The sequence below is a fragment of the Kwoniella botswanensis genome, chromosome 1 (assembly GCF_036426115.1).
Source record: "Kwoniella botswanensis chromosome 1, complete sequence".
Lineage (NCBI taxonomy): Eukaryota > Fungi > Basidiomycota > Tremellomycetes > Tremellales > Cryptococcaceae > Kwoniella > Kwoniella botswanensis.
This window is the reverse complement of record NC_088599.1, coordinates 8,261,123-8,274,310: the sequence shown is the minus strand read 5'-3', so window position 1 is coordinate 8,274,310 and position 13,188 is coordinate 8,261,123. Positions and strand designations below refer to the sequence as shown.

Sequence of the window (13,188 nt, the reverse complement as noted above, 5' to 3'; positions counted from 1 at the left end):
GGTATGTTGAATTATCATAGTACATGAAGCACGATTCACCCAACAATGAAAGCTGTCCATGCAACAGCAACAGCAACGTCTCTGACAGCCTCGCGTCATAGCATGCATGCTCTTGCACGTGTTTCCCACGTTTGATCGAATGCACAGGTCGCTAAAGCGGTACTTTCCACCATTTCAGCATGGTGATGCTTTTATCCTCTCTGGCCTCTTTTGGCTAAGATCATGTGTAGTATCTGTTCTTAACGCTGTAAGAAGCGTTATGGGAATACGTTCCCTTGCTTCTTACCCTATGTTTCCCGCTGGTGAACCTGCCTCTTCAGCTTGCTGAACGCAGCACACGATGTCGATGCCACCGCACTATGGGCTTCTGATGTCACGGCAATCTTCCATATAACTTTTTGATTTCTTTTTGTACGCGTAATTTGCCGAGGAGAGTTGAGGTGGAGGTCAGGTCTAAATGAGCTAGGAATGTCACCTTGGAAACGGATGTGCGATGCAATGGTGTTTCATGTTGGTAGTAAAACGTATCAGGTCAGCACGAGCACTACAAAGTGGATGGAGACTTCGTCTCGTTCACGTGCTCATTTTCATCGTCATTCTGTGTCCTAGAGCATCATTCTCCACTAGTTGATACGCCGAACAGTACGAAAGAAAGATGGCCGAATCAAAAAGTATAGTAAAGATAGTATTCTTCGCTTTGGTCTTGGATCTACTAGGTGAGATAGATATCGAAGACATATGGCATATGGAAACCGCTCAGTCTCACATGTATGCTTCTAGCATTTACAATACCCCTCCCTCTCTTCCCTAGACTCACAGCTTGGTACCTTCAGCTGGACTCATCACCCGACTCTCTGCTTTCCAAATTGTTATGGATGAGTAGGAAGTGGAGAGCTACTTTGCTTTCTTTCTCTTCCACCGCTCAATTGTCCGATGTAGGCAAGAAAGAATGGGATGTAGTGTTGCTGGGAGGTGCTATGGGAAGTTTATTTAGCTTTTGTCAGTGTTTGATAAGTCCCTGGTTGGGAAGCTGTAAGTGATCACCCCTCCTACTCATCACAAGCACGGCAGAGGAGCTGAATTGAAGACGATTTGGTGCTTTAGTATCTGATAAATACGGGAGAAAGAAAGTATTGTTAGCTACTATGATGGGTAATATGTTATCTGCGTTCATTTGGATACAATCTACTTCATTTGTGAGTTGAGTAATCGAGTCATCTTTCTGGCCTGCAATAAATCGACTGACGTTTTCTGATCACCTAGGCATCATTCCTCTTGTCCAGACTTGTGGGAGGATTAAGTGAAGGGAATGTCCAGCTAAGCACGTGGGTGGTCACCCATATATGCTGTTATATGCCCACGCCAACAATAATCTTTCGCACCCCAGAGCGATCATAAGTGATGTCACGACCCCTTCGACCCGATCAAAGAGTCTAGCATTGGTCGGAATAGCATTTTCCATCTGTTTCACTTTAGGGTATGTTCCATCTACTTATCGTACTTCATAGATATATACAGTATCACTGATGATGATCGTAGTCCATCATTAGGAGCTTATTTCGCTTCCCAACCACTCCCTCTCCCCTCTTCGTCATCTTCTTCCGAAAATCAATTGAATATATATGCTTTACCCGCTACGATATCCCTGGTACTTCTTTTGGTAGAAACACTGTACCTGGCTGCTAAATTACCAGAAACCAAAGGATGGAAAATATCTCAAGACACGACTGAAGAGAATGAGAAAAAAGACACGAAAGATAGTCAGATCAAGCTGTCTGCTGAGGAGAGATCAAGGAAGTTGGGGTTTGTTGGAAGGCTACACGGACTGTTTCTGCTGTTCTTCTCGGGTGTAAGTGTCATTTCAACCCCATGTTTCACTATATACTTCTGACGCTCATGTTTGAGACGAGTTCGTTGCTCTGCAGATGCTAACTCTGACAATATTATTGCTCAGGCCGAATTTACATTGACTTTCCTTACCTATGATCTATTCCAAGCTTCCAATGCTCAAAATGGACGATTGCTCTCATGTGAGCATCTCTCACTATCGGTCTACGGTCCTCTTCCTCTGGCTGACTGATCATGTTTTCTTCTACCTAGACATCGGTATTCTATCTGCCCTGCTTCAAGCACGCCACGTCCGTCCGTCCCTCTCACGTCTCGGTGAGCTTCGCGTCGCATCATTCGGGATCCTATCATGCGTATTCGCTCTCTCCCTCCTATCGATCTTACCTCTCTCCTCTATCGTATCTTCCTCTCGAATTTCCACAATAGTATTGTACACATCCGCGACTTGCCTTTCATATACTTCCGCAACTGTCGTCACTGGCTTGACAGCCTCAGCTGCATCTCTAGTGGATGAACAGCAACGAGGTAAAGCCCTAGGTGGATTCAGGTCGAAAGGTCAATTAGGCAGAGCTGTAGGCCCATTGTTGGCTAGTTCGATCTATTGGGTCAAAGGACCCACAGTGGCTTATGCGACGTTGGCGGGATGTTTAGTCGTAGTGTACGGGTTGGCGAGGACGCAGGTTAATAGTAGAAAGAAGGGTAAGACGGAGTAATGTCACGTAGATGCATACAATAGATCATTTAGGTGTGCGGTACACAATCCTGTCTAAGAATGTTACTTTTCGTACAGATCATTTCACTTTCCCCATCCTACTACCATCCTCTCTACTCCAAACTGATCTTTCCAAACTTCCATCTTCCCTATCAATCCCCCTTTACTACTTTTCACTATTTCGACCACATCTCCCGCTTGACCTTGTCCAATTTCCAATGCCAGCCTTGGAATTCTTTTCCATCCCTTCGCTTCTAGTTCTTCTTGACCAAGTAGTAGATCAGGTAAGATCTCAGCAATCCTTTCATAGTATTTCAACCCTTTTCCTTCCTTGTCATCTACACCATCACCTAGTAGTGCATTTGGTGATTCGTACTCTCTTACACTGGCTGGAAGAATTTGATATTGCGAGTAAGGGATATAAGGTGGATTCGATATGATCAATCCATACTTTCCACCGGTAGATAACAAACTTGTTGGATCGGTTGTAAACATATTACCATATCTGAACTTTACCCTATCATCCAAATGGGAATCACGAGCATTGATCATTCCCAACTGAACAGCCACTGGCGAATTGTCTATCCCCGTCACACTAGAAAGAGGGTTCAATTTAGCTAAGAGTAAACCTATACATCCTGTACCGGAGCATAGATCTAGGATGTTCAATGGTGCACTCGGTCGATCTCTTGAGGTTAATGGAGGGATAGATGAGAGGATGAGGGAGGATAGTTGTTGGGTTAGATGGGCTGTTTCGGGTCGGGGGATCAGGACGGGTCGACGGCATTGAATTGTCAGAGGACCGAAATCGGTTGTTCCTATTCACCATACAAGGTAAGATTAGTAAGATGACAGATGTAAGATATCAGTCTTTTGCAGATGGTCGCCGAGCATTGGACTATACGACCTTCATTCATGACATGATGAAGAGAATTGTATCAGATGGAGGAAGATGACTGACCCAATATATACTGTATCGGTTCACCTTTTCCCCTCCTCTCCACCTTCTTAGCTATACTATCCTCCTCCACCTCTGGCATCCTACCTCTGGATATCTGCCTGATGGCTTTCTCTCGTACTTCCTGAGTGATCCATCGCAGCTCGTTGACCGCGTCTTCCTCGGTTAATTCGGAGTTACGAAGTAACGTTTGGACGTGGTCTGGTTGAGTTGTTGAATACTTCTTGCCAGACGATACCGGTATTCGTATCCTGCCCGTACGGACTAACCTCGTGAGCGAGGATGTTGGGCTTATTCCCATGATTTTTTGGGTTGATGCTTGCACAGAATGCTTAATCTCATGAGATTCTACTGTATCATTCTACAACGGTTGATCAGATTCCAACTTTTCGGATCAACAAACCCCTGTTTCCGACGGATCTTGAAACGGTCATGACGTGGATTTTACGTGTTTTACTCATTCCGTTGATATCTTATCATTTCTTGTCTGCTTGTAATGACGCTCAAGCTTCAGGTGATTTCGAGTCTTTTTGATCTTTTCGAGCACTTTTCAACTTTTTCTGCATAAAGTTATCATTGTCCTACTACCCAAGCAGCTTGTATGCTCGTTCCCTTTCTGAGACGAACATCCAGGCATTCTCTTCCCTCTATCACAGGAAATCTCTTTTTCAGATCAGCTACATCAGCCAGAATGTCGTCTTCATCCGCAACCATCGCATCAATCAACGAAGAGATCCTATCTCTCCAGAACAGAATCAAAGAACTCAAGGTATCCAAACAAGATGCCTCGGCCGAAGTCAACTCCATGAAAGCTCTGAAAGAACAGCTCAAATCACTAACCAAAGATCAAGCTTCGACCGGTATTGCATCGAATTTCGTATTGAAAACTCCAAAAGGAACTATCGACCATAAACCTGAAGCCGCCCTCCTGAGGAAGAAGATCTTCTCAACTTTAGAAGGTATTTTCTTGAAACATGATGCAAGTACGATTGACACACCTGTATTTGAACTGAAAGAGATCTTAGCGGGGAAATACGGTGAAGATAGTAAATTGATTTATGATTTGAGTGATCAAGGAGGTGAATTGTGTAGTTTGAGGTATGATTTAACTGTAGGTCAAAACAACCAAAACATCTCAATGACCCTTTCGTTCAATTTGGAATCTAGAGATTACAATGATCGTTCTGATCCTGATGTACGGTCAATAGGTACCATTTGCCAGATACGTTGCTATGAATGGTATAACGTCAATGAAGAGATATCATATCGGAAAAGTGTATAGGAGAGATCAACCGGTTATGACTAAAGGAAGGATGAGAGAGTTCTACCAATGTGTAAGTGGTCAAATGTCAAATAAAGTTCCGCCATGTTGTCTGGTCAAGCTTGAATACTGATTCTTGATCGCTGCATTCAGGATATCGACATAGCTGGAACGTGTGACCCGATGGTATACGATTCTGAAATCCTCAAAATCCTCTGTGAAGCTTTGACAGCCCTTGATATAGGTCAATATACCGTCAAGGTGAGTAGTCATCGCGTATTTTTGCCCTTCCTTGAACATGAAAGCTGACTGACGTTCACGAACATTGGTCTCGATTTCATGTGATAGATCAACCACCGAAAAATCTTAGATGGTATCTTCCAATTGGCCGGTGTACCTGCGGACAAGACTCGATCTATCTCCTCGGCCGTGGATAAGCTTGATAAGGTGGGTGACATAGTGATTTAGCCTCTCGTCGTTCATCTACATATGTACAGATGAAGGAGTTTAATCGCTTATCGCTAATCCAATCATGATATTTGATATATAGCTACCTTGGTCAGATGTCAAGAGGGAAATGACAGTGGAAAAGGGATTGGATGAGAAAGTAGCCGATAAGATTGGCCAATACGTGGGATTGAAGGGTAAGTCAACTTACCGCCGTACCTAATAGTAAATTTTCGGCCTTGCTGGATGAAGTTGACTGATAGGTTTTGTAGGACCTGGATACGATGTGTTGGAGAAACTTAAATCTGACTCTGATCTCATGGGTATACCACTTGCCAAGCAAGGTATAGAAGATATGGAGATTTTGTTTAGATATCTGAAAGTGTACAAGGTATTGGATAAGGTGAGTTGGATGAATCTGGTCTGCCTCAGACATCTACCTTCTTGGACAAGTTTTCTACCAAATCACTCTTGTGTCGATGTGGATTACTCACCCATACTACTCTCGTCTCAGGTGACATAGATCGTTTGCTGATTTGATTCTGCTTTGCGATGACCAGATGTCATTCGATATGTCCTTAGCTAGAGGATTAGACTACTACACCGGTATAATCTACGAAGCCATCCACGAGTCTTCCGCTCCTCCCACTAAATCAACCAACCCATCTGTTCCTCCATCTTCCGAGCTCTCCACCAAGTCCGGCTCCAGTAAACCTTCCAAATCCTCCAAGTCGAAATCTGATGCAAATGTAGTGATCAACGAAGATGGGATTGACGAATCTACTATCGGAGTAGGATCTATAGCCGCAGGAGGTAGATACGATAATCTCGTAGGGATGTTCGCCGAATCAGCCGGTAAGAAGATGAACGAGCAAGTACCATGTGTAGGAGTATCAGTAGGAGTAGAAAGAGTTTATAGTATAATGGAAATGAGGAGGAAACAGACTCAGGAGAAAGTAAGAGGTAAAGAAACTGAAGTTTTCGTACTGGGTCTTGGAGGAATCGAATTAGAGAAAAGGATGGAGATCGCTACGTTACTTTGGGATAATGGAATCAAAACTTCCTTCTCACCTAAAGTTAATCCTAAACCACCTGTTCAATGGAAACAGGCTGATGACGATTCGATACCCTATGTATTGATCCTCGCACCAAAGGAATTCGCAGAAGGCAAAGTGAGGATCAAAGCTCAGTTGGGTAAAGATCAGGCGGGTGCGGAGGACAATAAAGGTGAGGAAGTGGATTTGAAAGATGTGGTTAGGTATTTGAAAGAGAAATTAGGTAGAGCATAGGATATAGATAGATAGGTATAGAAGATGAATCAACTGTGTAGATGCATTCACATTTGGTAGTTTATCTTGTACCGACGAGACGGAATCTCAATATGATTGGTATCCATCAATTATCATCTAGAGGTACAATGATGCAATGACCAAATATAGTCTTTTTCTATCGATTATCATCACATGCATTTCCTATATATGGCATAGGACTTACGCCAGGTTTTACTATCGATACAACGCCGCCCGCTCATCTTGCTCATCCTCACTCTCACTCTCACTTTCAGTCCCATCATCGTCCGTCTCCTCTTCAGAGGTATCTTCATCGTATTCTGGTACGATTGCACTTCGGGGAGGAGCAGTGACAGCTCTCGGAGCAGGAGGTGAATGGTCGCTGTGAAAAAATCAAACCATTATTCATCAGCAGATTAACAGACTATTCTGAGCGTCGCACAAATTATGAGGTACCCACCTGTCGCTCTCCTCTGACTCATCGCCACTTTCACTCTCACTATTCAAGAACGCGTCTAAATCCCTAAACTTGCCTTTCGGCGCTGCGTTTGCCGTATTGGTACCTAACGAAGGAGTATGTGTACGAGGGTACGACCCAGCGGGGGAAGATCCAACAGGTGAAATACCTTGACGGACCACACCGACAGCTTGAGACGAATTAGGTGGAATAGGATATGTGGGTGTAGGTGCAGGAAGTGGTGTGGGAGGTTGAAGGTTCTCGAACTAAAGCGAGGCAACAAATCAAACCAAGATCAACTATCATACTGGGGGTCTTGTATCGCATATGACTCACCTCTGAATCTCTTAAAGACGAATCTGTCGGATCATCCGTCCATTCTGGTATTTCCTCATACCCATTCAACTTCTTGCCTACTATCTTTGACATAGATCCTACTTGGTATTCATTACCTTGATCTATACCCATTATATCAGCTCATGATCCAATACCGAAGTCCAGATGCAAGCTGACTTACAATTCTCTTGAGAAATACCGTCACCGATCTCCCTTTTACCCAATATGACAACTTTGACTTGTTCCCTTCTCAACACCACTCCACCTCTATCCTCTTCTTCCTCATCTTCACCTTGTCCATCTTCTTGCTCAGCGCTAATACTAGTGTTAGTGGGTTTCTCGTCTCTTACACCTTTCAACAAAGCATGTAAGAACCTCGCTCTATCCCTCACATCGTAATCTTCATCATACCTCGCCAGCGAAAACAGATATCCACTCATGAGGTTCAGTTGATTACAAGAGGGTGATAAGACTAGTAATTTCGTTGCGAGTGTGACGATTTGTAATTTCGATTGAGCAGACTGATGACATCCATCATCAGCTATCCGAGCGGCTCTTCTGGACAGCAGTTTAAGCTGACTCGACTTACCTCGTTTGTGAATCCTTTGATACCTTTCCTCAAGATATCCGGTACCCACAATTCCACACCTTCCCATCCTAGACCTTTCTTCTCTGATTCCCTCGAAGGATCGCAGGCAGCAAATTGACCCACAAGCCAATATACCGACGCTCGAGCTTTATGGTTGGTTATCCCGTCTAGTTGTTTGGTCAACTTCGCGACTAATTTCTGGGGTGAGGGTATTGAGGCTGACGAAAGGCTGGATGTTGAGGAGAGGATGACGGACTTGAGCACGATGACTGCTTGGGCCACTAGTATGTCTATATGGGTGAATGACCGGCATTAGTAAGACAGTCTGCACCGAGCCATGATTGCTAGAAAGGACAGTGTTATGTGTATGTGATGATAGAGGAGATTAAACTCAGAGTCACTCACCGCACTGACTTTTGAGAAGCTTCATCAAGCTCTTCAAACCACTTGCGGCTACTTCAGGTTGAGTCCTCACTACATAGCCAATCGCCTTGACAGCTTCTTCGGCGGTGCTTGCTTCAGGGAGTCGTACAAAGTGCTATGCGTCAAAATCAAGAACATTGTAAGCTGAGCCGTCGAAGCATACCGAAAAGTTAGCTCACCTTGAATTCTCTCATTGATACTTGAGCGTTATCCTTATTGACCAGAGCTACTAACGCACGTAACTTCGATTTCTGGATCGATGTCGAGTCTGAAGTATATAGGTAAAAAGATTGATGGTATTTCGCGAACAACCACTATGCACATCACAATGATAAGTATCTTTGCACCTCACCAACTTCAGTGTGGTCGACTCACTGGTCTTTCTTCCACCATCGAAGCAATGACATCCCATGTCAAAGCGCTTATGTGTTCTTTACCCAATCTCTCATCATTCGAGATACCCGCCAATCTCAATATAGGTTTGACTAGTAGATCCTGCCCTATGATCTTATGTGATGAAGGTGCCAAGTGATAATAAGCATTTGCGGTGGCCAGTACCACAGCAGGATTTCGGGATTGGAAGAGCGGTTTAATGAAATGAAGTAACATCGCAAGATCTTCATCTATACCTGAAAATTCATCTTCACTCTCTTCTCCGTCTTTGCCGTTCCCATTTGCTGTTGGTGGTTGTGTCTGGATGGTAGAAGGGTCAGTCGAACCTGAATTAGGAGGTTGTTCGAGCATGGTTCTGGCGTATCGAGTCAATACGCCCAAAGCGACACTTCGACCCCATTCATCTGCATCTACAAGGAGCTTGATGATGTGTCGGTAATATGGATGTAAGAGGTCGAGTCTGTCGGGACATATTTCGATAAATGCTGTTAAGGTTGCTCCGAGGGTGAGAGGCGAGGGGGATGAAAGTAAGGTTTGAAGAAGGGCCATCAGCTGGGGTAATGAGCTGGGATCCATTCTATAACAGAAACCATAATCAACAGGTGTGATCAAATGTTAGTTGGAGCTGGAGAAGCTGACTGACTCATACACTTTCGCTAATCCACCTGCTACTGTCTTTCTCACCCATGGATTACGGTCTGTAACCAGTTTCTTCAAACCTAGCATGACGATACCTGCCAAATGAAAAGTCAGATATAGTGCTTGACGCGAGGCAAATGTGATCTTACCTTGTATGACAGGTACTCTAATGGACGTAAGCACTCTCAAGGACATCGATCGAATTAGCGGTGAAGGATCAGAAAGGTCTTTCTGGAAAGTGTTGATAGACAATAAGAGCAAATCTGAATTGGTAGAAGCGCTATTCACAAGCTCATTAGCTGCGATCACCATTATATCTCTGAAAGAGATGATAGAACCAATAGCGTAAAAGATCAACTTACAATCTCAGCAGATAGATGTACACCAACTTCCTGATCTCTATACTTTGACTAACGACATTTTTGACCACCTGAGCGAAGAAACTCTCCATATCTCTTCCTTTCGATATTCCAGCTATGATCCTCTTCATACCTTCCAGTCTCTCCCTTTCGATCCTACTCTCCAAGAGCTTCGAGATCTCCTTGAGCCTATCATCGCTGAGGTCGTATGGAGTGGAAGATGGGTTGGACCCCGTGAGAAGCGATAGATCTCTTGTTGTTTCCTAAGTTGATCTGTGAGCTGGCGACTTGGCTAAAAAGGGTGGAGAAGACATACCTGGAAGTTTTCGATTATCCGCTGAGACAGCCTATTGAGAGCTGCCATATTGATTGAACTTGTGCCAATATAGGTGGATGGCCAGCAAGCTTGTCAAGCCTGTATGAATCAATAACACGGCAGATGAAGGCAAGCATAAGCTGTAATCTCACGGCACCGAGACGTCTGTCTATACGATGATGACATGACTACTCGTATGATCCGTTCGGGAGGCGGGACTCGCCGACACGGGTGACACAGCCAAGTGAGCCTGATATCATCCCGGTCTGATCTCGTTCTCGGGGACGCGAAAGGAATCAAAATCAGATGAGATCCGTGCATGCTTATCCCCGTCTCTCAGGGACACGCTACACAGGATCAAAGGACCAAAGGGGGGGCTGGGGCTAGACAGGAGGCCCGTGTGTGATGGGATAGTTTGATAAGGGTCAAAAGGGGAAAGATGGGTGAGAGAGATTAGTCTAACCTAGATAACGCTCAGAGTGAACAGTCGATTAGATGGATTCAAAAACGCCATCGATCCATTACTCACACAGGTTTGGACCCTTGTCACGGCCAAGTTGACGGATAACACGTTTTGGGGACTCGTCAAAGTGGAAAGTGACACGTAAACACGAGGATGCAGCAGAACATTCCGTTTCGAATCGGTCTACGCAGACCCCCCTTTTCTTTTTCCGACTGCAGTATATAAACAATAAGACAATCCATATTCCTTTCACTTCTTTCTTTTCTTTCTTCAATCCACTCTCTTGTATATCTTTGCGTACAGCTTTCATCTGCTTTACTAAACTTCACCTTATACTATCCTCAGCCTACGGGCATCTATATATGTTCTCAAACAGTCTTTGCAGCGCTCACAACTCGTACCGGTGGGTACCATTTTCATCCTTCCTCATCACACATACTTGTCTCTCAAACGTGACCTCACCATACTCTACAACATGAGAACTGAGCTGACATTACTCTCATCGCTCATAGCGGCATCAAACACACCGCCGCCCCAGCTTTAATATCGCTTTAATTACCTTCACTCTATACTTAGGGTTAAATCAATTTACAAATCAAAAACAATTATAAACATGTCGCCTACCGCACTCAATCCTATTCAAGGTCATCATGACTCTTTCTCTCTTCCCACTACTACCAACGGTAGTACCAAGGATGAGAGTAAAGTCCATGCGACTGCGAGAAGATCACCTGAAGGTGGTCTGATCAAGGTTGAGTCTGACTCGACTAAATATGAGGAAGAAGGTATCAGAGCGAAGTTCACCGATAGGGGCGCGGACGTCGTTAGTGAGTATCTCTCAGCTTGAAATCCCTCCAAGGCTCGGAAGGAAAACAGCTGATATCTGAATGACGAGTAGAAGGTGCCGACGGGAAATTCTCGGTCAAGAAGACTGAGAAAACTTACGAGTTCTACACCAAGTCTAAAGTTGGTAAAGTCGGGTGAGTTCTTTCCAATCTCAACAGTATTGTGACTCGTAGCTGATACCTGATTATTATCTCACTTTCTTAGTCTCATGTTAGTTGGTCTTGGAGGTAACAATGGAACCACCGTCCTTGCTACCCACTTGGCCAACAAACATCAAATCTCTTGGCGAACCAAAGATGGCGTTCAACAACCCAACTACATCGGTTCTGTAGTCAGAGCTTCGACTGTCCGACTTGGTGTCGATCCAGAAACCGGTAAAGACGTGTTTGTCCCCTTGAGCGACATGTTGCCTATGGTTCACCCCAACGACTTCGTCATTGGTGGATGGGACATTTCAGCTGTTCCTATGGACAAAGCTATGCTCAGAGCTAAAGTCTTGGAGTGGGATTTACAAAGACAATTGATCCCTCATATGGAAGGTGTACAACCTTTACCTTCTATCTACTGTAAGCTTTTGCTTTTCCGTACTATCTCAAGGACACAATAAGCTTATTCGGATGCTTCACCTAGACCCTGACTTCATCGCTGCCAACCAAGCTGATCGAGCCGACAACCTCATCGACGGCGACGACAAGCAAGCTCATTTGGACCATATCCGAAACGATATCCGAAAGTTCAAAGCCGATAACGAGCTCGATTCAGTCGTCGTACTCTGGACAGCCAACACCGAGCGATACGCCGAGATCATCCCTGGTGTCAACGATACTTCTGACAACTTACTCACATCTATCAAAGATTCCCATGAGGAAGTATCTCCTTCGACCATCTTTGCCGTCGCATCGATCTTGGAAGGTGTGCCATTCATCAATGGATCTCCTCAAAACACTTTCGTTCCTGGATGTATCGAATTAGCCGAGAAGAACCAAACCTTCATTGGTGGAGATGACTTTAAGTCGGGTCAAACTAAAGTCAAATCTGTCCTTGCTGAATTCTTGGTCAATGCCGGTATCAAACCTCTTTCGATCAGTTCATACAACCATTTGGGTAACAACGATGGAAAGAACTTGTCCAGTCAAAGACAATTCAGATCTAAGGAGATCTCCAAGTCTAGTGTTGTGAGTGGAGCATCTTCATGACAAGATAGGTTGGTTTTTGTTCAAGCTGATGTTTGTGATACCTCATCTAGGTCGACGACATGGTAGCTGCCAACCACCTTCTCTACAAGACCGCTGCTGAACTTACAGCTGAGACTGGTGAAGTCACCAAAAAGGGTGAACATCCCGATCATATCGTAGTCATCAAGCACGTTCCAGCTGTCGGTGATTCCAGTGAGTATTGTCTTGCAGCTGTACAAGCAGTGTATTGTCAATAGATCCAGCTGATATTCATGCCCGACTTTAGAACGAGCAATTGACGAATACTACTCTGAACTCTTGATGGGAGGTCGAAACGTCATGAACATCTTTAACGAATGTGAAGATTCCCTCTTGGCCACTCCTTTGATCTTCGATCTCGCCATCCTCGCCGACCTTCTCACCAGAGTTACCTACAAACCCGAGGGTGAAGCAGAGTACAAACCTCTCTACAGTGTTTTGTCTTTACTCTCTTACATGCTAAAGGCACCTTTGGTCAAACCCGGTACGGACGTTGTAAACTCCTTGAACAGACAACGAAACGCCTTGGAAGGGTTCTTAAAAGCTTGTTTGGGTTTGGAGAATAACGGTGATCTCTTGTTGAACACTAGAATCTGGTGATTCGGTTTCATCTCGTCAGTCTCAAGTGATTGACAAAG

The 13,188-nt window shown here is 44.5% G+C and overlaps 5 protein-coding genes across 5 annotated transcripts; 3 read left to right on the top strand and 2 right to left on the bottom strand.

The window, feature by feature from the left end:
- Positions 1–655: 655 nt before the first annotated feature.
- On the top strand, positions 656–2,561 carry L199_003106 (uncharacterized protein; the record flags this gene model as incomplete). Its single annotated transcript, XM_064888842.1, has 8 exons — positions 656–716; positions 781–1,032; positions 1,105–1,196; positions 1,264–1,325; positions 1,388–1,477; positions 1,540–1,849; positions 1,955–2,030; positions 2,101–2,561. The coding sequence occupies 8 exons, from the start codon at positions 656–658 to the stop codon at positions 2,559–2,561; spliced, it is 1,404 nt and encodes a 467-aa protein (XP_064744914.1).
- An 83-nt stretch (positions 2,562–2,644) lies between these two features.
- On the bottom strand, positions 2,645–3,819 carry L199_003105 (uncharacterized protein; the record flags this gene model as incomplete). Its single annotated transcript, XM_064888841.1, has 2 exons — positions 2,645–3,378; positions 3,522–3,819. The coding sequence occupies 2 exons, from the start codon at positions 3,817–3,819 to the stop codon at positions 2,645–2,647; spliced, it is 1,032 nt and encodes a 343-aa protein (XP_064744913.1).
- A 390-nt stretch (positions 3,820–4,209) lies between these two features.
- On the top strand, positions 4,210–6,515 carry L199_003104 (uncharacterized protein; the record flags this gene model as incomplete). Its single annotated transcript, XM_064888840.1, has 7 exons — positions 4,210–4,629; positions 4,727–4,852; positions 4,933–5,040; positions 5,128–5,226; positions 5,330–5,423; positions 5,499–5,629; positions 5,787–6,515. The coding sequence occupies 7 exons, from the start codon at positions 4,210–4,212 to the stop codon at positions 6,513–6,515; spliced, it is 1,707 nt and encodes a 568-aa protein (XP_064744912.1).
- A 216-nt stretch (positions 6,516–6,731) lies between these two features.
- L199_003103 (uncharacterized protein) lies at positions 6,732–10,075 on the bottom strand (the record flags this gene model as incomplete). The annotated part of the gene is made up of 12 exons (XM_064888839.1): positions 6,732–6,897; positions 6,976–7,238; positions 7,309–7,430; positions 7,490–7,829; positions 7,898–8,187; positions 8,303–8,435; positions 8,500–8,634; positions 8,696–9,290; positions 9,357–9,447; positions 9,502–9,632; positions 9,715–9,974; positions 10,028–10,075. 12 exons carry the CDS (start codon positions 10,073–10,075, stop codon positions 6,732–6,734), a joined length of 2,574 nt encoding a protein of 857 aa, XP_064744911.1.
- Positions 10,076–11,103: 1,028 nt separating this feature from the next.
- On the top strand, positions 11,104–13,150 carry L199_003102 (uncharacterized protein; the record flags this gene model as incomplete). The annotated part of the gene is made up of 6 exons (XM_064888838.1): positions 11,104–11,317; positions 11,389–11,470; positions 11,541–11,902; positions 11,967–12,511; positions 12,583–12,724; positions 12,798–13,150. 6 exons carry the CDS (start codon positions 11,104–11,106, stop codon positions 13,148–13,150), a joined length of 1,698 nt encoding a protein of 565 aa, XP_064744910.1.
- Positions 13,151–13,188: the final 38 nt, after the last annotated feature.